The sequence below is a fragment of the Erythrolamprus reginae genome, chromosome 10 (assembly GCF_031021105.1).
Source record: "Erythrolamprus reginae isolate rEryReg1 chromosome 10, rEryReg1.hap1, whole genome shotgun sequence".
Classification (NCBI taxonomy): Eukaryota; Metazoa; Chordata; class Lepidosauria; order Squamata; family Dipsadidae; genus Erythrolamprus; species Erythrolamprus reginae.
The window spans coordinates 1,316,812-1,340,558 of record NC_091959.1 but is presented as its reverse complement, the minus strand read 5'-3'; the positions used below and the strand labels follow the sequence as shown (position 1 = coordinate 1,340,558).

Here is a 23,747-nt window from a genome sequence, read left to right as displayed (position 1 = left end):
TGTGTCCAGTTCTGGAGACCTCACTTCCCTCTTGAACCTTATTTAACCCTTGAACATGTTTTGATCATGTCCCCCCTTTCCCTTCTGTCCTCCAGACTATACAGATGGAGTTCATGAAGTCTTTCTTGATGAGTTTGATGCTTAAGACCTTCCACCATTTTTGTAGCCCGTCTTTGGACCCGTTCAGTTTGATCTTTTTGTAGGTGAGGTCTCCAGAACTGGACACAGTATTATTCCAAATGGGGTCTCACAATAGCTGGTCGGAAGGTCACAAAAAGGGGACCTTGTGATCTCAGGACTCTGCGACCGCCATAAATATGGACCAGTGGCCAAGCTGAATTTCCACAGGTCTCAAAGTTGCCGAGGTTGGATACTCTTGGGGTAGATTGCGTAAGTCCTTGCTCAAGAGTGTTTGTTGTGCTTACATAACACACCAAGCCCCTTGGGAACTTCGAATTACCTGCCCCAGGGGGAGAGCGGCTGTGTTGCTATGTTTATCCAATGTTGCCAGTGTACAAGGGTCGCCCAGAAAGTAATGCACCACTTTTTTTTTCTCGGACTGCAGTAATGGTACGAGTGCGAAACTTTAGATATACATGACTTGAATTGTCAGGAGTGCGTGGTGTAAATTTTGCATTTCTTCAGACAGAGAGTGTAGTTGCAGCTGTGTTTCGATATGGCATCTGTACATTACAAGCAGCGAGTCTCCGGAGAGGGGCGGCATACAAATCCAATAAATAATAATAATAATAATAATAATAATAATAATAATAATAATAATAATAATAGAGTTTCTCACTGCGGAGAAAGAAACTGTTGGGAACCTTCACAAACATTTGTGTAGAGTTGATGGAGAATCTGCAGTCGACAGAAATACGGTTAGTCGCTGGGCACAGAGTGGGAGGCCATTGCAGGGCAGAAATGGCTTTGTGACCAGAAAAAGGAGTGGTACCGATAGGGCATCCACACCCGTGTGTCTCGCTGGAGGAAGGCCATAGAACGGGACGGAGACTACGTGGAAAAACAGAGAGCGTAGAAGAAGCACAATCCTTTCTTGTGTGTAAGTTTCATTGTGTTCAATAAAGAATTGTTAAAGAAAAAAATGGGGTGCATTACTTTCTGGGCAACCCTTGTATTTATAATTGATTCGTGATACGGTACAGAGATTTCTTGAGTTACAACCACAGTTTAACCCCAAAATTTCCATCGTTAAGCGAGACACTCGTTAAGTGAGCTTTGCCCTCATTTTACGAACTTTCTAGCCCACGTTGTTAAGTGATTCACTGTGGTTGATATAAAGCGAGAAACCCAGGTGCGAAGTCAATCTCCCATTGACTTGGCTTGTCCCAAGGTTGCCAAAGGGGTTCGCAGGTCATAAGTATGAAGCCATTGCTTGGATTCTTTTGAGATTTCTGTGTAACTTTGCACCTTTGCGACCTCTCTGTGGCACTAGACCCCGTAGAGCCCCATGGTTCAACAAGGAGCTCCGGGAGTTGAAACGCCAGAAGAGACGTCTAGAGAAGCGATGGAGGAAGAGTAAGTCCGAATCTGACCGAACACTTGTAAGAGCTTTTATTAAGACCTACAAAGTGGCGCTCAAGATGCGCGTACCATGCTGCCTTGATTGCATCAGCGGAATCCCGCCAGGCCGCTCTTTTTAGGGTGACCCACTCCCTTCTAAATCAGGGGGGAGTTGGGGAGCCCTTACAGGGTAGTGCCGAGGATTTTAATACGTTTTTTGCTGATAAAGTCGCCTTTATGTTTGTGTGTATGTTTGGTTTTTATAATAAGGGTTTTTAGTTGTTTTATTAAATTGGTTTGTTACATGTTGTTTTTTATCATTGTTGTTAGCCGCCCCGAGTCTGCGGAGAGGGGCGGCATACAAATCCAATTAATAATAATAATAATAATAATAATAATAATAATAATAATAATAATAATAATAACAACAACAACAACAACTTTGAAACAGAAAATGTGCAATCCTGAGTACTATTTGCAATGGATTTATGAAAATTGGGCATGTAGAAAACTCTACAGGGGCTTACGCAGCAAACCTGCCCCTTTTATTCAGAAAGTGGGGTTTATTATTTTCATCTGTTCTTCTGTAAACCAACATTTCTGATACCTCCAGCAGGCTAAAAATAACCGCCTTTTTTCTTACCCAAAAGTGCTAAGGCTGGCTGTTAAATTCCACAGCGCTTCCTGACAAGTTGATGATTCACCTCCGTGGCTTTATTTCATCTTAATCTCTTTTCCTTGGAACTAAAACCCTGATGTTTTCTCATTCCTCCAAGTCCATTCGCTCAGACAGAAGGTGCGACTGGGTCTCTCAGGCGGCATTTGAGAAATCCTGAGATTAGGAATTTACATTTCAGGCTGGCGTGAAGATCAAGGCAGGGAAACAAGCATTTGGGCAGCAAAGTTTGCTCCAGGGAAGGAAAGTTCTTGAAAGGAAAATGGTTCCCTGAGAATTTGTCCAGAAACCTTCCTTTCTAAGGCAACGTTTCTCAATCTCAGCCACATTAAGGTAGGATGCTTGGCTGCATAGCTAGAGGTATAACAAGCAGGAAGAGGGAGATTATGATCCCCTTATATAGAGCGCTGGTGAGACCCCATTTGGAATAATACTATGTTCAGTTCTGGAGACCTCACCTACAAAAAGATATGGACGAAATTGAACAGGTCCAAAGAGGGGCCACAAGAATGGTGGAAGGTCTTAAGCATAAAACGTATCAGGAAAGACTTCATGAACTCAGTCTGTATAGTCTGGAGGACAGAAGGAAAAGGGGGGACAGGATTGAAACATTTAAATATGTTAAAGGGTTAAATAAGGTTCAGGAAGGAAGTGTTTTTAATAGGAAAGTGAAGACAAGAACAAGGGGACACAATCTGAAGTTAGTTGGGGGAAAGATCAAAAGCAACATGAGAAAATATTATTTCACTGAAAGAGTAGTAGAGCCTTGGAACAAACTTCCAGCAGACGTGGTAGATAAATCCACAGTAACTGAATGTAAACATGCCTGGGATAAACATAGATCCATCCTAAGATAAAATACAGGAAATAGTATAAGGGCAGACTAGATGGACCATGGGGTCTTTTTCTGCCATCAGTCTTCTATGTTTCTATGTTTCTAAGGTGGGTGGACTTTTAACTCCCAGAATTCCCCCCACCAGCCAACACTCATCTGCCATGGTTAATACGTCTGCATTCAAATATATTCTTCATATGACAAAGACAACTAATTGGCTAATTTGGTGATATGGTGAGATATTATTTGGCTCCCCCCCCCCCTTGATTTAGTTATTGGAAGTTTTGGTTTTTCTTTCTTTTATAGATTCTTTTTTAATGGGCATGTACGATTAAAAAAGGTTAATAAATATAAATGAAAATCGATATGGAGGCGATATGGAGAAATTTGAATGACTATAGCCTAATCAATGCAAGGTGATTTAAATTTGGAATAGCTTAAAAGGTGTATTAGCTAATGGTGTGTTAGTATAATATAAGAAACTGGAGCAGCTATTTTTTGTGGAGATGTCAAAAGTAAAGGAGGCCGTATTGGATCTGTGTACCGTAATCTTAAAATTGACTTATTGTGAAGCAATTTGATTTTGTTGGTATTTTATATTGTATTGTGATTAGAGAGAAAAAAATAAAAGAAATCATTGCCGGAGAAAATATATTCTTCATAGAGCATCTGCAGCCGAAAGACATTGCAAGAACGAAGCGAAGAATCCGCTCCTCCCAAGGAAAACAATTGCTCTGGCCAGAGAAGCACCTCACCTGTTCACCTGCTTCTGGGTGCCATGCCGAATGGGCTCACCTGCCACCAGGTGGCGCCATTCCCATAGCATGCATTTCAGGTAGGTTGGTGTAGAGCCCTGAAAGCACATTTCAAAAACAGGACAGGACAGAATGAAAAAGAAGGAAGGAGAGAAAGAAAAAAGAGAAAGAAAAAAGAGAAAGAAAGAAAGAAAAAGAAAGAAAGAAAGAGTACAGTATACTTGTACAGGACAGGAAGGAAGGAGAGAGAGAGAAAAAGAAAAAAGAGAAAGAAAGAAAGAAAAAGAAAGAAAGAAAGAGAGAGAGAGAGAAAGAAAAAGAAACAAAAAGAAAGAGAAAGAAGACAAAAGAAAAAGAGAGCAAGCTGCCTGGGAGACCAAAGAGCTCAAACATGATCTCTGCTCGAATCACCCAGCCTCTGAATTCATACCCCATGAGGACTACTCTCTTTATTTCCCTTCAGATTGTAACTTGTGCCAACCGCAGGTGGTGTTCCAACACAATTTCTGAATTTTCACGCCAAAATTCCTTCGGGTCTCAAGTTGCAATGAGTAACATGGAGACCTCTTTCTCTTGGAGGAGCCAATTTGTCAGGCCATGGAAGGTCTTCAGCATGAAACTGATCAGGAAAGACTTCATGGACTCCATCTGTAGAGTCTGGAGGACAGAAGGGAAAGGGGGGACACGATTGAAACTGCCCCGAGTCTACGGAGAGGGGCGGTATACAAATCTAATAAATTATTATTATTATTATTATTATTATTATTATTATTATTATTATTATTATTATTATTAAAATACGTTAAAGGGCTAAATAAGGTCCAGGAGGGAAGTGTTTTTAATAGGAAAGTGAACCCAAGAACAAGGAGGCACAATCTGAGGTCAGTTGGGGGAAAGATCAGAAGCAACGTGAGAAAATATTATTTTACCAAAAAAGTAGTAGATGCTTTGAACAAACTCCAGGCAGACGTGGTTGGTAAATCTACAGTAACTGTAACACTTCTATTCTACTAGTTTTTCTCATCATTCCTATCACCCATTTCCTCCCATGTTGACTGTATGACTGTAACTTGTTGCGTATATCCTAAGATTTTTATTAATATTGCTTCTTCATTGCTTATTTGACCCCTATGACAATCATTAAGTGTTGTATCACATGATTCTTGACAAATGTATATTTTATTTTATGTACGTTGAGAGCATATGCACCAAGACAAATTCCTTGTGTGTCCAATCACACTTGGCCAATAAAAATTCTATTCTATTCTAAACTGAATTTAAACCTGCCTGGGATAAACATAGATCCATCCTAAGATAAAATACAGGAAATAGTATAAGGGCAGACTAGATGGATCAGGAGGTCTTTTTCTGCCGTCAATCTTCTATGTGAAACGGTCATTTGACCACCAAAGGGTCTCGATCCCCAAGTTGAGAACCACTGAAGTAGAGGGCAACCCTTTTGATGAGGACAGAAGACACTCAAAAAACCTGAGGGCAATCAATCTTAGCTTATTCTATCCGCCAACAACTTCTGCAAATTTGGCTGGGATAAACCTAGATCCATCCTAAGATAAAATACAGGAAATAGTACAAGGGCAGGCGAGATGGACCAGGAGGTCTTTTTCTGCCCTCAGTCTTCTAGGTTTCTATGCCATCATCAAACCACAGAATGACGCTCCTTATTCCAGACCTACATTCATTTTGGGGGAATTGGAAGGAACCCCTGGGTTGCAACGTGTCTCTGCTGGCAGTCCTCCGCGGTGTAGCTGCCAAGACACGGTTAAGGTCAACAGCAAAGTTGGCTTTGCCTCTCAGCAGGCTGACAATGAACAATGGGAAGCGATGTTTGGAGAGGGTGATGCGTGGCAGGGTTGATTGATGGCAAACCACCACTGTCTTTGTGATGACAAGAGTGGGCACGTGTCAACTTTTAGGATGGGTTTTTTTCTTAATTGTTTCTTGGTGGGATTCGAAAAGGACTCTTTGCATTTGCATCCTCCTGATTTTGGCTTTCCTGGGGGTTTTTTTTGGGGGGGGGATGCTAGTGGCGCCATAATAATAATACAAGTCTTGGTGGGGTGCCCGGCTTAGGCTACCCATTTGGTCAATGGGTCAAACTGGAAGGGGAGGGCTACATTGGGATGGTGGCCTTTGAATTGTGCATCTTGTCCAGAAGCGATTGCTTCTTGTCTTGAAGTCCTGGTGACAGCTGCTCATCCACGTTGAAATTCCGTCAGATCTCCTCCTCCTCTTCCTCTTCACACCTGCTGAATGTCCAAACTCTCTTTCCACCTACAAGCCAAAACAGGGATGGAATCCAGCACCTTCTGGAGAGCTGGTAGCAGAAATTTTGAGTAGTTCGGAGAACCAGCAAATACCACTTCTTTCTTTCTTTCTTTCTTTCTTCCTTCCTTTCTTTCTTTCATCTTTTTTCTTTCTTCCTTTCTTCTTTTCTCCCTTTAATTGGATTTCTATGCCACCCCTCTCCAAAGACACAGGGCATCTCACAACATATAATAAAAAAATCCAGAATGGCCCCAGAATGGGGGGGGATGGGGATTTTAATTTAAAGTTAATTTAACTTAACTTAATTTCTTTGACTTCTATGCTGCCCAATCCCATAGGACTCAGGGCTGCTTACAACAATAAAAAAAATAGTACAGTTCAATAATACACTAATAAACTAAGTCAAATATAACAATAGTTAAAAAAACCCAGAATGGCCCCAGAATGGGGGAGGGGAATGGGGATTTTAATTTAACTTAATTTAATTTAACTTAACTTAATTTCTTTGACTTCTATACTGCCCAATCCCATAGGACTCAGACCTACTTACAACAATAAAAAAAACCAGTACAATACAATAACACAATAATAAACAAAGTCAAATATAACAATAGTTTTTTTAAAAAAACAGTTATAACCCAACTAAAAAACCCCATTGGAAAACCCAAAATACAATCAACAACAACAACACACATACCAGTCAACCATAATTTGGGTGCATCAGAGGTTGAGATTTACAATACCCTCCCCCCAGGAGTGGGGAGGGAATGGGGATTTTGCAGGATCTTTCCCACCAAGCCACGCCCACAGAACCAGTAGTAAAGAAAATTGGGCTTTGCCACTGCAATCCGCCCTACGTCCATAGTTCCCTCTAAGCCGAGCAGTGAGCAATCGCTCACTTAAAAATCACCATCAACTCAGAGTTTTCCAAACCTGCCCAGAAGCCGAGAGGGAAAGAGTGAGAGGGAAGGAGAGAGAGAGGAAGAGAGGAAGAGAGAGAAACAGATAGAAAAAAGAGAGGAAGGAAAAGAGAAAGAAAAAGAATGGGAGTAAGGAAGAGAGAAAGAAAATCAAAATCTAGTTTGAAACTAGCTCAACTATTTAAGTGGCATTTTGATATTGATAGAGTTGCCCTATTATGAGCTCACTGTTATAGACACACAGGACAGTATTTTATTTTGAAATTCTATTTATTTATTTATTTGTTTGTTTGTTTGTTTGTTTGTTTATTTGTTTGTTTATTTGTTTATTTGTTTATTTGTTTATTTGTTTATTTGTTTATTTGTTTATTTGTTTATTTGTTTATTTGTTTATTTGTTTATTTGTTTATTTGTTTGTTTCTTTGTTTGTTTATTTATTTATTTATTTATTTATTTATTTATTTAATATTTCTGTGCCGCCCAGTCCCGAAGGGACTGCCGCTCAGACACTATACTTTTCCACCCACCCCCCAAAAAAATTAGAGGGAACACTGCCTACGTCCCACTCTCGCTCTTTCACAGTTCTCCTTTCTCACCTTTCTCAACCTTGGCAGCTTCAGGTGTGTTGAACGTCACCTCCCAGAATCCTGCACCCATCAAGTCCGGGAGTCAAAGTCCATATATCTTCAAGCTGCCAAAGTTGAGAAATGTCAGGATTCCGTGCCGCTCCCGTCTCCAAGCTGGGGAGCTGAGCCAGGGCCTCCGTTCTGTTCTTTGGCTTCTCCAGGATCCACTTTGCACACATCCTTCCGAAAGGCAGGCAATAAAAGTGTAAAACCACCAACATTCCGTGCAGGAAGGGAAACCCGGTGCCCAGATGCTGATGGACACCTGGCTAGCCAGGTCAGTTGGAAAGTGCGTCCACCTCCAGCATTGGTTCTTCTACAGGAGTTGAATGCATCCCAGAAGGTCAGGAGACCTCCACAACTTTAAGCCCACAATCTGCCATTACTGAATGGGGGTGTTCGCTTCCCAATCGGAACAGCTGGTAACTCAGGCCCTTTTCTCAAAAAAGTTAAAAACCAAGACCCTCTTCTCTTCATCAGCTGGTGGGTGAGACCCTTACCCTCCTAGAAACCTAAGAAGAGCCCTGCTGAATCAGGCCAAAGCCCATCGAGTCCAGCCTTCTGTGTCACACCAATTGTCCATGGAGATCTTGAGCAGAAAGAGAAGGCAAAACCCTCCCTTTCCCTTGACCCCCAACAAGTGGGACTCAAGGGAACCCTGCCTGCCTCAACCAGCCTAGAGGCAGCACATGGACATCCGTTTCAATAACCAGATGATACACTTGGCATCCCTGAATCTGTCTAATCCTGCCTTGAAGCTCTCCAGGCTGACAGCTGTCACGACCTCTTCTGGAAGGGAATCCCATCAACCAAGGACCCTCTGGGTGAAGAAATATCTCCCTTGATTTGTCCTCGCTTTCTTACCTATGAGCTTTAGGGAGGGCCCCCTAGTCCTAGTATTGTGTGATAGAGGAAATAATTTTTTTCTATCCACCTTTTCCATCCCATGCAGGATTTTATACCCTTCGATCAAGTCCCCCCTTCAACGCCGTCTTTCAAGGCTGAAGAGACCGAGGCGTTGCGACCTGGTTTCACAAGGGAGGGGCTCCATTTCCTTGGTCATTCTTCCATTATATCCTCCTTGAGGTGCGGTGACCGGAACTGTACACAGGACTCCAAGTGCAGTGAAGGGCTACCAAAATTTTTACTACCACACTGTGGCCGTGGCTTATGCATTTTCTTCCAACATCTTTCAGTGCCAATTGGGGGCTATTGGGTGGAGCTCCATTTTTGCTACCCCATAGCACCACCACCCCTGTCCAAGTGTCTCCTAAGGTTTCTTCCCTAGAGGCCAATTGTGGGTGAAAGGTATCTCTCCCAGGATCATCATAAAACCTGCTTCAGCATCCTTGTCCCCTTGTAGGTTATCTCCGTGTCAATAAAGAAGAATGTCAATAATGAATCACGGCTTTTTACTGTGCAAGGTTTACGGCTGGAATTCTCCCATAAACTCTGTTTGGAGTCCTGCTTAAAGAGGATGTTTCCTTGTAAAGGCTCATCAGAATGTGGTTGGTACACATAGCTCTAGCCTCTCGCGATGCCCCCAGGACTCCACACCTCCCACAGTGGTTCTCAACCTGGAGGTTGGGACCCCTTTGGGGGGTCGAACGGCCATTTCACAAGAGTCGCCGAAGACCTTCATGGGAAAGGACAAATTTCCCATGATGTTAGGAATTAAAGCTTCTTAGTTGCTTGTATCCTAAGATTTTTATTAATATTGTCTCTTCATTGCTTATTTGACCCCTGTGACAATCATTAAGTGTTGTACCACATCATAGAAACATAGAAACATAGAAGACTGACGGCAGAAAAAGACCTCATGGTCCATCTAGTCTGCCCTTATACTATTTCCTGTGTTTTATCTTAGGATGGATCTATGTTTATCCCAGGCATGTTTAAATTCAATTACTGTGGATTTATCAACCACGTCTGCTGGAAGTTTGTTCCAAGGATCTACTGCTCTTTCAGTGAAATGATTCTTGACAAATGTCTCTTTTTCTTTTATGTACGTTGAGAGCATCTGCACCAAAGACAAATTCCTTGTGTGTCCAATGATGGTTGGCCAATAAAGAATTCTTTTCTATTCTGTTCTGTTCTATTCTAGCGCCTTGGAACATATTTTTACAATCCGACCAATCAGGCATTGACAGTGGTTTGTCCCTCTGACTTTTCTGCCAATCGGCTTCAAGCTCTGAAGAATTGGTACTAGAAATGTGGTTGGGGGCCACCCCAACAGGAGGAATTGTATTAAGGGGTCGTGGCCATAGTTCCCTCTAAGCCGAGCAGTGAGCAATCGCTCACTTAAAAATCATCATCAACTCAGAGTTTTCCAAACCTGCCCAGAAGCCGAGAGGGAAAGAGTGAGAGGGAAGGAGAGAGAGAGGAAGAGAGGAAGAGAGAGAAACAGATAGAAAAAAGAGAGGAAGGAAAAGAGAAAGAAAAAGAATGGGAGTAAGGAAGAGAGAAAGAAAATCAAAATCTAGTTTGAAACTAGCTCCACTATTTAAGTGGCATTTTGATATTGATAGAGTTGCCCTATTATGAGCTCACTGTTATAGACACACAGTACAGTATTTTATTTTGAAATTCTATTTATTTATTTATTTATTTGTTTGTTTGTTTGTTTATTATTTCTGTGCCGCCCAGTCCCAAAGGGACTGCCGCTCAGACACTATACTTTTCCGCCCACCCCCCAAAAAAATTAGAGGGAACACTGGTCGTGGCATTAGAAATTCCCGGGGCAAAGCTTCCGATGAGAGCCTGCAACTTTCTTGTCTAGACTAACCAGCAATGGGAACAACATTTCCCATCTTTGCAAGCTGTGACCCCTCGCTTGAACCCCCTCGCTTGCATTTGGTTTTAATTTTTCAACATACACATCCAATCTGGCTGCAAGAGAAACAATGAATCTCACGTCTCAGTGGAAGGTGGTTAAGGGGTTAAAATACAGAGCTACTACAGGTTGGCCAAGATTCTCTGCCGTGTATCAGTTGGGCCATTGACGGAAGGTTCTTGAGGTCGTTGGCCTTTGTGGATGGTTTCCTGCTCAGGAAATTTCTGATAATTCCATCCAGGTACATTCTTCGCAGGCCGCCAATTCCTGTTGAGCTAAAATAGGAAGGTGGATTTTTCCCCTGGCCGGAGTAAACTGCTTCGAAGTAAGTGGCCCTTGTAAAAACACCAGAGATTCGAATCAGATAGTCATGGCTGGTAATTTATTAATAGGAGAGAACAGGTGGTGTCATTAAAACATCATCTGAATAGCAGTTCATGTGCAATTTCGCTGTCAGGGCAGGGACGGTTTCTGGCCTGGCCAACATTTCTACACACTCCGTGGCTTGCATTGGCTGCCGATCAGTTTCCGGTCACAATTCAAAGTGTTGGTCATGACCTTTAAAGCCCTACATGGCATGGGACCAGATTACCTCCGGAACCGCCTGCTACCGCACGAATCCCAGCGACCGATAAGGTCCCACAAAGTTGGCCTTCTCCGGGTCCCGTCGACTAAACAATGTCGCTTGGCGGGCCCCAGGGGGAAGAGCCTTCTCTGTGGCGGCCCCGGCCCTCTGGAACCAACTCCCCCCGGAGATTAGAACTGTCCCCACCCTCCCTGTCTTTCGTAAACTACTCAAGACTCATTTATGCCGCCAGGCATGGGGGAGTTAAGATATTCCTTCCCCCTAGGCCATTACAAGTTGTGCATGGTATGTTTGTGTGTATGTTTGTTTTATTATAAGGGTTTTTAGTTGTTTTATTAATTGGATTTCTACATACTGTTTTTATCATTGTTGTTAGCCGCCCCGAGTCTGCGGAGAGGGGCGGCATACAAATCCAATAAATAATAAAATAATAAAATAATAAAATAATAAAATAATAATAATAATAATAATAATAATAATAATAATAATAATAATAATTCCAGGAGGCCACAGTTGGCACTGTTTGCTCCATCTGCCTTGATTCTGGGAGGATCAGAGAGGAGGGGGAATTGGGGGGTCCACCTTCTACGACGCAACCGGTTTTGCAGCTTCAAAGTCTGTAGGAAAACTCTGCCCAGCTGCAGCCACAATGTTCCTCTACAGGCCCCAGGGGAGAAGCAGCTATGGGAAGACTTTAAAAGAGTTGGACAGAGTTGGAAGGGACCTTGGAGGTCATCTAGACACCCCCCACCCAAGCAGGAGACCCTGCACCATTTCTGGACAGAGGGCTGCCCAGTCTCTTCCAGTGATGAAGCCCCCATAACTTCCAGAGGCAGCTTCTGTTCCAATGGTTGACGGACATTTTAGCCAAAACTGCAGGAGTCCTGCACTTACAACAAGATTCCCCCCCCCTGAAAGTTTCACTTTATTGGAGTTACCATATCCAAAGGAAAGTGAAAGTCCCTTCCCCTGACCCCCACATGTCTATCCCATAGTCCAATCTCTTGGGACGAAACCATTGTTTTGACTTAGAGACTTTGGCCCACAAGTATTACCGGACTCCATAGTGTCATCCCCAAACCCCCAACGCTTTACCCTTACATTCTCCACGGTTGACCTCTCCAGATTCCTAAGAGGTCAGTAAGGGACGAGTACAAGTGCACTAGAGTGCCTTCCGTCCCCTGTCCTATTGCTCTCCCATATCTCCTATTCCTTCTATCTCTTCTTCTGTTCTTTCACTGATATGTTCTATTACTATATCTTCTTTTCTATTCTTTCTTAGATATATTTTACTATGAGTATCTCCTCTATAACCTTCATCATGTATTTTACTATGTGTATATAGATATATACCCACTAAAACCCTCATTGTGTTTTGGAATAAATAAACAAACAAACAAACAAACAAACAAATATAAGTAAGTAAGTAAGTAAGTAAGTAAGTAAGTAAGTAAGTAAGTAAGTAGAATAGTACTGTGGGAATTGGGGAGGGGTGATTGCATGAGAGGGAAAAATATTAGCCACCACAAATTCCTTCCAGAGATTCAAGGTCATCTTTTGTTCAGCATCAGCCGGAAGTACAGGGGAGGATTGTGGACCTCTTAAGAGAACCAGAGTGGTCCACATGATGAACTTATAGGATGTGGGGACGAGGGGTGAACCTTAACCTGGGTGCAGAGATGTAGGGAAAGTTAACATTGGTTTGACTACAGTTCGTAACCCACATCACTCTGTTAATAAACTGGAACTTGGAAGAAGGCCAAGGTTTGGACTCTTGATTTATTTCTCGGATGTAAATTGAGACGCTGACATCACCCTCCTAACTGGAGTTGCTTCCCAGTCACGCCTCTCCATGTGGGTGGGAGTGAGTGGCATCGAGTTGGTCACGCCCACCCAGGTTTTATTATTATTATTATTTTATTATTTATTACATTTGTGTGCCGCCTCTCTCCGAAGACTCCTTTTGTGGCTCCCGGTGTTTTCTTTTCTGTGGGAAAGGGGTCCAGACGTCTTTTGTTTAAGGTAACCCTAACCCCAGCCCCTGCTCTAGGTCAACTCACCTGCCTGACCCATTAATCAGGCTCTTCTCTGCTTGCGTAATCTATTGAATGCAGTGAGATCTGCTCCCAGGTAGGCACGCTTGCAACCGAACCCTGAGTTGAGTTTCGTTCCAAAAACTACTCACTTCCTGATTCCTCTACCCTGGGAACCTTTTGTCCCCACCCGTCCAGGGGTTTGTCTTTCTGAAGCACAAAGCATGCCGCCCATAGCCTCCACCTAGACATCTAATCCACAACTCCTTTGTGAAGCTGCTAGAGCCTCACAATGCTTCTAAAAAGGTCAGCCAGAGAAGCTAAGAGCTCGGCTCGGCTTCTTCCTGCGGCTTCCTGGCTTGATATGGATGGCCACACCTCTGGAGGGAAGCGATCTTGGAGACCCTGGGCAAATGGGGAGGCGATGTTCTCTCGCTCGGCCCCACCCCACCTGAACTCTACCTGCAATTCACCAGAGCTCTCAGGTTACACTTCCCAGCCAGCCAGATATGAGGAAGGACTTTCCTTCAGAGCTCAGGTATAAACCACCTGTTCTCAGGAGATGCTGACCACGGCACAAGAGCTTTGAATCTCTGGACACCAGAGGTTTGGATGTTCAGGAGTTGCTCCCTGAAGGCCTGGAAGATGTATTTGGTGGATAAGAGGTCCCTGTGTCAGATTCCACCCCTGCTGGCCCTGGGGACTCTCATGCTGCTGGCCACAGCCATGCTGAAGTACAGCCGTTGGCAGTGTGACCCTAGCTATCTGGAGAGAGACACCACGGATCCCAGAGGTCAGTTCTGCAAGGACCAGTTCTACCACTCCGTGAGACTCTCCCCCGTGGAGAACATCAGTTGCTCTGGGATCATCAGAGGGGACGCAAGGGCTGCAGGGGACGCTCTAGTGAGCAAGTTGCGATGGAAGCACAAGCGGTTGGTCTTGGACGAGACCTTCTACTTGAACCTAACCAAGGATTGCCGAAACTTCAAAGAAAGGAGAAGATTCATTGGGTTCCCCCTCAGTGAAGAGGAAGAAAACTTCCCTATCGCTTACTCCATGGTGATCCACGAGAACATTGAGATGTTTGAAAGGTTGCTGAGATCCATCTTCGCTCCTCAGAATGTCTACTGTGTCCACGTGGACAGAAAGTCTCCTGAACTTTTCCAAAGAGCCGTCCAGGCCATCGCCTCCTGCTTCGACAATGTGTTCCTGGCTTCTAAGCAAGAGAGTGTGGTCTATGCCTCATGGTTGAGGGTCCAAGCTGACTTGAACTGCATGAAGGACTTGCTTCAAAGCCCAGTGCGTTGGAGGTATCTCCTGAACACCTGCGGGGCCGATTTCCCTATCAAGACCAACACGGAGATCGTCCGAGCTTTAAAACTGCTGAACGGGAAAAACAACATGGAGTCGGAGAAGCCTTCAGACCACAAAAGGAACCGCTGGAAATACCACCACGAAGTGACCGACACCATCGTCCAGACCAGCGTGATAAAGAGCCCCCCTCCGCAAAACTCCCCCATGTTCACTGGCAACGCCTACATCGTGGTCACCAGGGAGTTTGTCGAGCACATCTTCAAGGACCCCGTCGCAAGGCGTTTGATCGAATGGGCCAAGGACACCTACAGCCCCGACGAACATCTATGGGCCACCTTGCATCGCATGCCGGACGTACCGGGCTCAATGCCTTTTAACGACAAATTTGACCTCACGGACATGAATGCCATTGCGCGGCTGGTGAAGTGGGCCTACAGCGAAGGGGACGTCAGTAAGGGAGCCCCTTACTCGCAGTGTACCGGAGTCTACCGACGGGCGGTCTGCGTCTACGGATTTGGAGACCTCCGCTGGGTGCTCTCGCAGCACCACCTGTTCGCCAACAAGTTTGATCCTGGTGTGGATGATTACGCCATCCAGTGCCTGGAAGAGTATCTACGCTACAAGTCCATCTACCAAAGGCCCCTTTGAGGGTGGCCCAAGAGAGACAGCAGGAGAGACAAAGTAGGGGTCAGTCCAATGGGCCGGACACTTCACGCCCTAGGAGGTCATTCAGCATCCTGAAGGCCTTCACGCTCCTGGGCCTGACGTTCAGGGACATTGAAAACCACCAGGTAGGGAAATAGTTTTTGCCTCCAGGTCAGAGGGGGGAAGGGGCCTTGCGCAACCCCACTCGTTCGGTTCCAGCCAAACTGGCCGTGTGAGTTAGATTTATGAGTCACTCTCCTGTTGCGCTGTGTTTCCTTGTGGGGAAAATGTGTATCTGGTGAACACATGGGACACTAAACGGGCAGGGATGTCTAGCACCCTAGAACAGTGATGGCGAACTTATGGCACGGGTGCCACAGGCGGCACGCAGAGCCACATCTGCTGGCACGCAAACTGTTGCCCTAGCTCAGCTCCAACATGCATGGGTGTGCCGGCCAGCTGGTTTTTGGCTCACGAGGAGGGTGTTTTTGGCTTCCAGAGAGCTGTTTTTGCCCTCCCATGCATTGAATTTTGGGTGTGGGCACTTGCGCATGTGCGATAGCGAACGCCCACGCTCTCTTGGCACCTGAGTTAAAAAAAGGGTTGCCATCACTGCCCTGGAAGGATCCGGGTGGATCTTGAGAGACGTGAACATTGGGCCCTACTAGGTAACAAAATGAAATTCAAGGTAGAGAAAAGTAAAGTCCTACACTTAGGTAAGAAAAACCAAACATCTACCTGTAAACGGGGTGAAACCAGGCTTAATAGCAGTGAGAGGGATTTTGAAGTCCTAGTGGACATGAGCCAGCAATGCGCAGCAGCAGCCAAAAAAGCCAATGCAATTCTAAATTGCATTAAGATACAACCTAGATTAGATTAGATTAGATTTATTGGATTTATATGCCGCCCCTCTACGCAAACTCGGGGCGGCTCACAACAAAGTAAAAACAATACATAATAACAAATCCAATACCCACCAATCCAATTACAATTTTAAGCTAAAAAATTCATAAAAAACAACCCCAGAATATTAAAAAACAAGCACACAATCAATCAAACACCAAAACAACATGGGCAAGGGGGAGATGTTTCAGTTCCCCCATGCCTGATGGCAAAGGTGGGTTTTAAGGAGTTTGCTAAAGGCAAGGAGGGTGGGGGCAATCCTAATCTCAGGGGGGAGCTGGTTCCAGAGGGTCGGAGCCACCACAGAGAAGGCTCTTCCCCTGGGTCCCGCCAAACGACATTGTTTAGTCGATGGGACCCGGAGAAGGCCAACTCTGTGGGACCGAACCGGTTGCTGGGATTCGTGCGGCAGAAGGCGGTCCCGGAGTTCAAGTGAGGTACTCATACAAGTATACACCCTTAGTTAGACCACACCTGGAGTATTGCATCCGGTTTTGTCATTGCACTATACAAAAGATGTTGAGACTCTAGAAAAAGTGGGGAGGAGAGCAACCAGGATGACCAAAGGACTGGAGACCAAAACGTATGAAGAGTGTTTGCAGGAACTGGGCATGGAAAGTCTAGCGAAGGACCAGGGGAGACAAGATAGCAGCCTTCCAATGTTTGAGGGGCTGCCACAGAGAGAAGGGGCCAAGCTATTTCCCAAGGCGCCCGAAGGCCAGACAAGGAATAATGGATGGAAACTGAACCATGAAAGAGATTTAACCTGGAAATGAGGATAAATTTCCTGACAGTGAGAACAATCAACCCATGGAACAGAAGTTGCCTTCGGACGTTGTGGGAGTTTCATCACTTGGGACTTTCAAGAGGGAATTGGACTTCCATTTGTCAAAATTGGTGTACGGTCTCCTGCTTGGAACAGATGATCTACAAGATCCCTTCCAAGTCTGTTAATCTGTATAACATCTGTAAGTCATCACTGAGTCATGTATATTCGGACAATGTCCTTTCACGTTTTTAAGGGATGGGGCAAGGAGAAGGTGGCATTTGATCAATCACTTCCGTTGGTCTGTTTTCCAGATGTGATACTTGTGCCTTGCTGATTGGATAAGAGGGATTGTTTGGGAAGGCCTTCCTCATTGGGACCCCCTCTTCTACCTCCTCCTTCTCCCCCCCCCACAGCCTTCATCCATCTTACTGTGTAAGCAAATTGACGTGTCATTTCCCAACACCACTAAGTCTTTCACCCAATTTTCATTTCCAGGTGGCATCAAGTGTCAAATGAAAATATTTTTATATATTCTCTAGGAAGCCCCTGGGCTGCCTGCCTCCCCTTGATAAGGGTCTGCCCAAGCCAGGATGCTTTCTTATGTTTTAATTAAAAGTTTTTTATTTATAAAACATTAAAAAAATGTAACATATACATAACAACGTAACACAATACAGACGGATGACAAAAAGAAAAGAAAAGGTACATGAGGGTCCATTCAATATATTGATTATTCCCTTCTCCCCCCTATTAATTTTCCAATATCTGCTTAAGTTACAATACTTTCTAGCCTTTAATCTTGGTTTCTCTCTCTATCCAATTACATAATTTATTCCAGGTTTCAAAGTAACCTGTATCTGATTTGTCCTTTAACTCTAACATCAGTCTGTCCATCTCTATGCGTGTTAAAATTTATTTTTTTTTAAATTTGCCAGCTTCTAATGCCAGAGCATTCTTGCTAGGGTTGCCCAATCCCTCCCCTTGGCCAAAACGTCCGTCTTTCAGCAAATGCTTTTCTGATTCGAATGAGTTCCTTTAGCTATCTGGGGAAACTTTTAAAAGGCCACTCTTTTTAAAGCATGCTTCTGAGAATTGGTTAGGTGGGGACTAACCAAGGAGAGAAACAACCTAGAACTAAGGAGACTGAACAATTGATCAGTGGAACTACTTGCCTCCAGAAGTTGTGGGTGCTCCAACACTGGAGGTTTTTAAGAAGAGATTGGACAATCATTTCTCTGGAGTGGTACAGGGGTTGGGCTAGAAGACCTCTAGGGTCCCTTCCAAGTCTATGTATTCTGTATTCTGCATCAAAATCCGCCTCTTAAAGCAGGCTGGCTGGGAAATTCAGTTTAAAAACACGGAGCTAAATGTCTAGCTTTTTAAACCAGCTTCCACATTCAGATTGTCCTCACACAAGCCAAGAAGAGCTAGTTGGGGGGGGGGGGGGAGAACAGTTTGTAGGGAGGAAGGGAATTGTCGTCCAATACATCCGGTGGGCACCAGATCAAAGAGGATCGCCACAGAGTCCTTTGTTGAAATTCTGCTCTTTGTTTCTGTGCGTTTTCTCAGCAGTGTTTATATGTGCTACAATGTGCCATGATGTACTCAAATATGTTTTAGGATCATCAATGGAGCCCTACCTATTCCATGTATGTAAATCCAGGCTCTAATGTCACACACCATGTTTCTGGGGGGTTTGGATGTGCCAAAGTTTGTCTTTCTACACCCAAAAAGGCCACACTGAAAAAGAAATCAGAATAAACTATTTAATTTTTTTGGTTTTTGTGGTAACTTTGACTCTTATCCTAAATCCAGGAGGTGGAGAACTGTTTGATGATCATCCAGGGCGATTGGCAGGCATTTTTTTAACGGGGTGGGGAGGAAGGATCAGGTGGCACAGTGGTTAGAGTGCAGCATAGCTAGCTGTAGTTCAGCAGTTCAAATCTCACCACAGGCTCCAGGTTGATTCCATCCTTCCGAGGGGGATGGAAATGAGGACCCAGATTATTGGGGGCAAATACGTTTGTTCTGTAAAGCACTTAGAGAGGGGTGGAAAAGCACTACGAAGCGGTATATAAGTCTAAAGTTGGCCTTCTCCGGGTCCCGTCGACTAAACAGTGTCGTTTGGCGGGCCCCAGGGGAAGAGCCTTCTCTGTGGCGGCCCCAGCCCTCTGGAATCAACTCCCCCCGGAGATTAGAACTGCTCCCACCCTCCTTGTCTTCCGTAAACTACTTAAGACCCACCTATACCGCCAGGCATGGGGGATTTGAGACATCTTTCCCCCAGGCTTATTATAATTTATGTTTGGTATGTATGTGCTGTTTGGTTTTTAATTATGATAGGGTTTTTAGGGTTTTTTTTAAATATTAGATTTGTGCCTGTATAATACTGTTTTTATTGTGTTGTGAGCCGCCCCGAGTCTTCGGAGAGGGGCGGCATACAAATCTAATAAATAATAATAATAATTAATATTATTATTATTGCTATGTCCATGGAGATTCTCAATTATCCAGGTCACGGTTGTTCCCAGAACTGAAGAAGCTTCCAAGATGAGAAGTGAAATGTTTTCAAGCAAACAAACAAGAAAGTCCAGTGGCCTTTTGGGCAAAAACACCTGCGGGAATTTTCTGACTGTCACCTTGAAAATTGGCATTAAACCAAAGCAGTTGAAAAGCTGAGCTCCTCTCCCCATCGGCCTCAGCGGGTCAGAAACAGGTAAATGCCAACCTGCAACCTCCGCCCCTCCTCGCCTTCTCTCCAAGAGTCTTGAACCACCTCTGTTGTGGCAACAGCTTCATTTCCATAGCTGCTGCTGTTGCGCAATGCCAAGTCCAACGAGCGCCCTTCTTACACAAAGGATCTTTATTGCTTTTTTCTTTTCTGTCTTTTGTTTTTTTGCACTTCATGATGCAAAAGAAGCCTCGCTTGCAAAACCCGTTTTAGGGCAGGCTCCTGCTGGGTCCCCTTTGCCCAGCGTCCAAAGGGCAGACCCGACCGTGGGACTCTTGGGAAGAGTTGTCTTCTACCTATGAGACTGTGAAGGGAACCCTAGATTTGTTAGGAACGTGAGTGAGAGAATGCAGGGTGGCTGGGTTTTATTAACGGGTTTATTAATTCTGTTTTAATGTATTGTTCTTACTCATTGGGAGCCGCCCAGAGTCCTTTGGGAGTTGGGTGTGTACAAGAATGAACAAACAAACAAACACATACATTTCTCTTCTGTCTGAAGTAGTGTAGGGTTTCCTGCCGAGGCAGGGGGTTGGACTAGAAGACCTCCAAGGTCCCTTCCAACTCTGTTGTTTATTTATTTCATTTATTCAATTTTGTTTTTATGCCACCCTTTTCCTTGGACTCAGGACGACTTACATGTTAACAGAGCCAGCCTATTGCCACCCCCCCCCAAACAATCTGAGTCCTCATTTGACCCACCTTGGAAGGATGGAAGGCTGAGTCAACCTGGAGCCGGTGATGAGATTTGAACTGCTGAACTACAGTAGTAGTTAGCTAAAGTAGCCTGCAGTACTGCACTCTAACCACTGCACCACCTTGGCCCTTTGTTGTTCTTGTTGTGGTCCCAGTGGTACTTGGCACGCTGGGCGCAGGGCCAAAGGATCTCAGCGGACATTTGAAAACCATCGGAATTGACAAAATCTCCATCTGTCAATTGCAAAAGGCCGCTTTACTGGGATCGGCAAACATAATTCGCTGCTACATCCCGCAGTCCTAGGTGCTTGGGAAGCGCCCGACTGGTGATGAAATACGGAATCCAGTATAGTGATCTCGTTTGCTGTGTTGCACAGACATAATAATAATAATAATAATAATAATAATAATAATAATAATAATAATAATAATACATCACGCAGTCCTAGGTGCTTGGGAAGCGCCCGACTGGTGATGAAATACGAAATCCAGCAGTGATCTCGTTTGCTGTGTTGTACTGACATAATAATAATAATAATAATAATAATAATAATAATAATAATGAGAAGAAGCAGCTCTATACTTGGATTTACTTTACTGACTCACCTGCTGATGGGTAAACTGCAAAGGACAATGCTTGGGCCTAAATATACCAGCACCACCTCAAACCACTGCAGCATCTTTCATTGTAGCCAACGCAAAAGCCTTTTGTGTAGAAAGGACGCATAACCAGATGGCAAATACGTTAGTCAAATAATTATTAATCTCAATCCTCAAATTGTATTTTGCAAGATAACACGGCGTGACATAGAAAGTTTGCTCTCTCCGCCCTTCCAACAAAAGCAAACAAGCCCAGCCTGTCCCTGGAGGAAATTACTCAAGAGGGTCATCAAAGGTGTGATTGTTTTGAGTAAAGGTTTGCCACCAATCTTGGAATGAAAGTGACATGGAAACCCTGAGCCAACAAGCCCAAAGAAGCACAACTAAGCTGGTCAATCAGGTCAGGATTAGATACGTTTTGCCGACTCTGGTTTCTTTTTTACTCTAGGCTCATAAACTACACGCACACACGTTTGGTCAAGGGCTGGCGATCCAGCTGACCGGTCCAGGATTCCCTTCTTGACAACTTCAACCATCTCCAACTCTTGGCTCAGTTAAACATAGAAACATAGAAGACTGACGGCAGAAAAAGACCTCATGGTCCATCTCGTCTGCCCTTATACTATTTCCTGTGTTTTATCTTAGGATGGATCTATGTTTATCCCAGGCATGTTTACATTCAGTGACTGTGGATTGACCCACCATGTCTGCTGGAAGTTTGTTCCAACGATCTACTACTCTTTCAGTCAAATAATATTTTCTCACGTTGCTTTTGATCTTTCCCCCAACTAACTTCAGATTGTCCCCTTGTTCTTGTGTTCACTTTCCTATTAAAAACACTTTCCTCCTGAACCTTATTTAACCCTTTAACATATTTAAATGTTTCTATCATGTCCCCCCTTTTCCTTCTGTCCTCCAGACTCTACAGATGGAGTCCACGAAGTCTTTCCTGATACGTTTTATGCTTAAGACCTTCCACCATTTTTGTAGCCCGTCTTTGGACCCGTTCAATTTTGTCAATATCTTTTTGTAGGTGAGGTCTCCAGAACTGAACACAGTATTCCAAATGTGGTCTCACCAGTGCTCTATATAAGGGGATCACAATCTCCCTCTTCCTGCTTGTTATACCTCTAGCTATGCAGCCAAGCATCCTACTTGCTTTCCCTACTGCCCGACCACACTGCTCACCCATTTTGAGACTGTCAGAAATCACTACCCCTAAATCCTTCTCTTCTGAAATTTTTGCTAACACAGAACTGCCAATGCAATACTCAGATTGAGGATTCCTTTTCCCCAAGTGCATTATTTTACATTTACTCATAAACTACACGCACACACGTTTGGTCAAGGGTTGGCGATCCAGCTGACCGGTCCAGGATTCCCTTCTTGACAACTTCAACCATCTCCAACTCTTAGCTCAATTAAACCTCCCTTTGCACCTACATCCTCACCATACAATTGTAAAGTAGCAGTCTATTATGGATGGATGTCACAACTTTCGAATGCTTGGTCACGTGACCACAGAAGGGGCACAACTATCAATCAAATCCAGACCATCTTTTTCAGGTCAGTCTTTGCTGCAACCGGTCAAGGGCTATCTATGCAAGCAGCTCTTTTTGTTATCTGGACCCAGCTGGTACCTTGGGTCATCCCAATGTAAGCTTTAGAGCAGGTTGTGTCCACCCTTAGCCACTTTAAGGCTTGTGGACTCCAACTCCCATAATTCCACACGCTGACTGGGGAATCCTGGGAGTTGAAGTCCACACGGTTTACAGGAGCCGGAGCTGGAATTTAAATGCTTGGAAGACCCCAACCAAGTAGACCCAGGGGTTCTCAACCTTTCTAATGCCGCGAGCCCTTAATACAGTTCCTCATGTTGTGGTGACCCCCAACCATAAGTCGAGCACCAATTCTCCCAACAGAGCTTGAAGCTGATTGGTAGGAAACATAGAGGGTTTGTTCCTAACACCAGGAGAAATTTGTCTTTTCCCTGGGTCTTTTTGTAGATGACCTCATCTACAAAAAGATACTGATAAAATTGAATGGGTCCAAAGACGGGCTACAAGAATGGTGGAAGGTCTTAAGCATAAAACGTATCAGGAAAGACTTCATGAACTCCACCTGTATAGCCCGGAGGACAGAAGGGAAAGGAGGGACATGATTGAAACATTTAAATATATTAAAAGGTTAAATAAAGTTCAGGAGGGAAGTGTTTTCAATAGGAAAGTGAACACAAGAACAAGGGGACACAATCTGAGGTTAGTTGGGGGAAAGATCAGAAGCAACGTGAGAAAATATTATTTGACTGAAAGAGTAGTAGATGCTTGGAACAAAGTTCCAGCAGACGTGGTCGGTAAATCCAGTCACTGAATTGAAACATGCCTGGGATAAACACAGATCCATCTCAAGATAAAATACAGGAAATAGTATAAGGGCAGACTAGATGGACCGTGAGGTCTTTTTCTGCCATCAATCTTCTATGTGAAACGGTCATTTGACCACCAAAGGGTCCCGACTCCCAAGTTGAGAACCACTGAAGTAGAGGGCAACCCTCTTGATAAGGACAGAAGGCACCCAAAAACAAACGAGGGCAATCAATCGTAGCTTATCCTATCCGCCACCAACTTCTGCAAATGTGGTTTATTAGATGTACGGATTTTGTCAACTTCCTTCTGAAGCAGGGCAACCTGTTCTCACATCCTCCTTCACATGCCTGTCACAGCACACTCCCCCCCTCCCCAAGAAATTTCCACTTGGCCAAATTGTTTCTTTAAAAAGTCATTAATCTGTGATATCCGGCAGCCATCAGATCCCCTGCTTTGTTTCACTGAAGCGCGGCTAAGTTTCTAAGCATTGCGTGCAGGAAACCAGCGCCCGGTTTGAAGCGTTTTGTAAAAGACTCCGCTGCTGCCCAACCCACCCACCCCCTTCAGGGAAAAACCAGTCCTAGAAGCCAACGAGGGAAACGGACAGGCCTGGCCTTGAAGCCCATCTCCTTCTGAAGAGGGCACAAAGGATAGT

General features: G+C 44.4%; 1 protein-coding gene across 1 annotated transcript; it reads left to right on the top strand.

Moving 5' to 3' along the window:
- Positions 1-13,578: 13,578 nt before the first annotated feature.
- GCNT3 (glucosaminyl (N-acetyl) transferase 3, mucin type) lies at positions 13,579-18,476 on the top strand. The gene has a single exon (XM_070762156.1). The coding sequence runs from the start codon at positions 13,684-13,686 to the stop codon at positions 15,031-15,033; it is 1,350 nt and encodes a 449-aa protein (XP_070618257.1). The 5' UTR covers positions 13,579-13,683; the 3' UTR covers positions 15,034-18,476.
- The last annotated feature ends 5,271 nt before the right edge of the window (positions 18,477-23,747 follow it).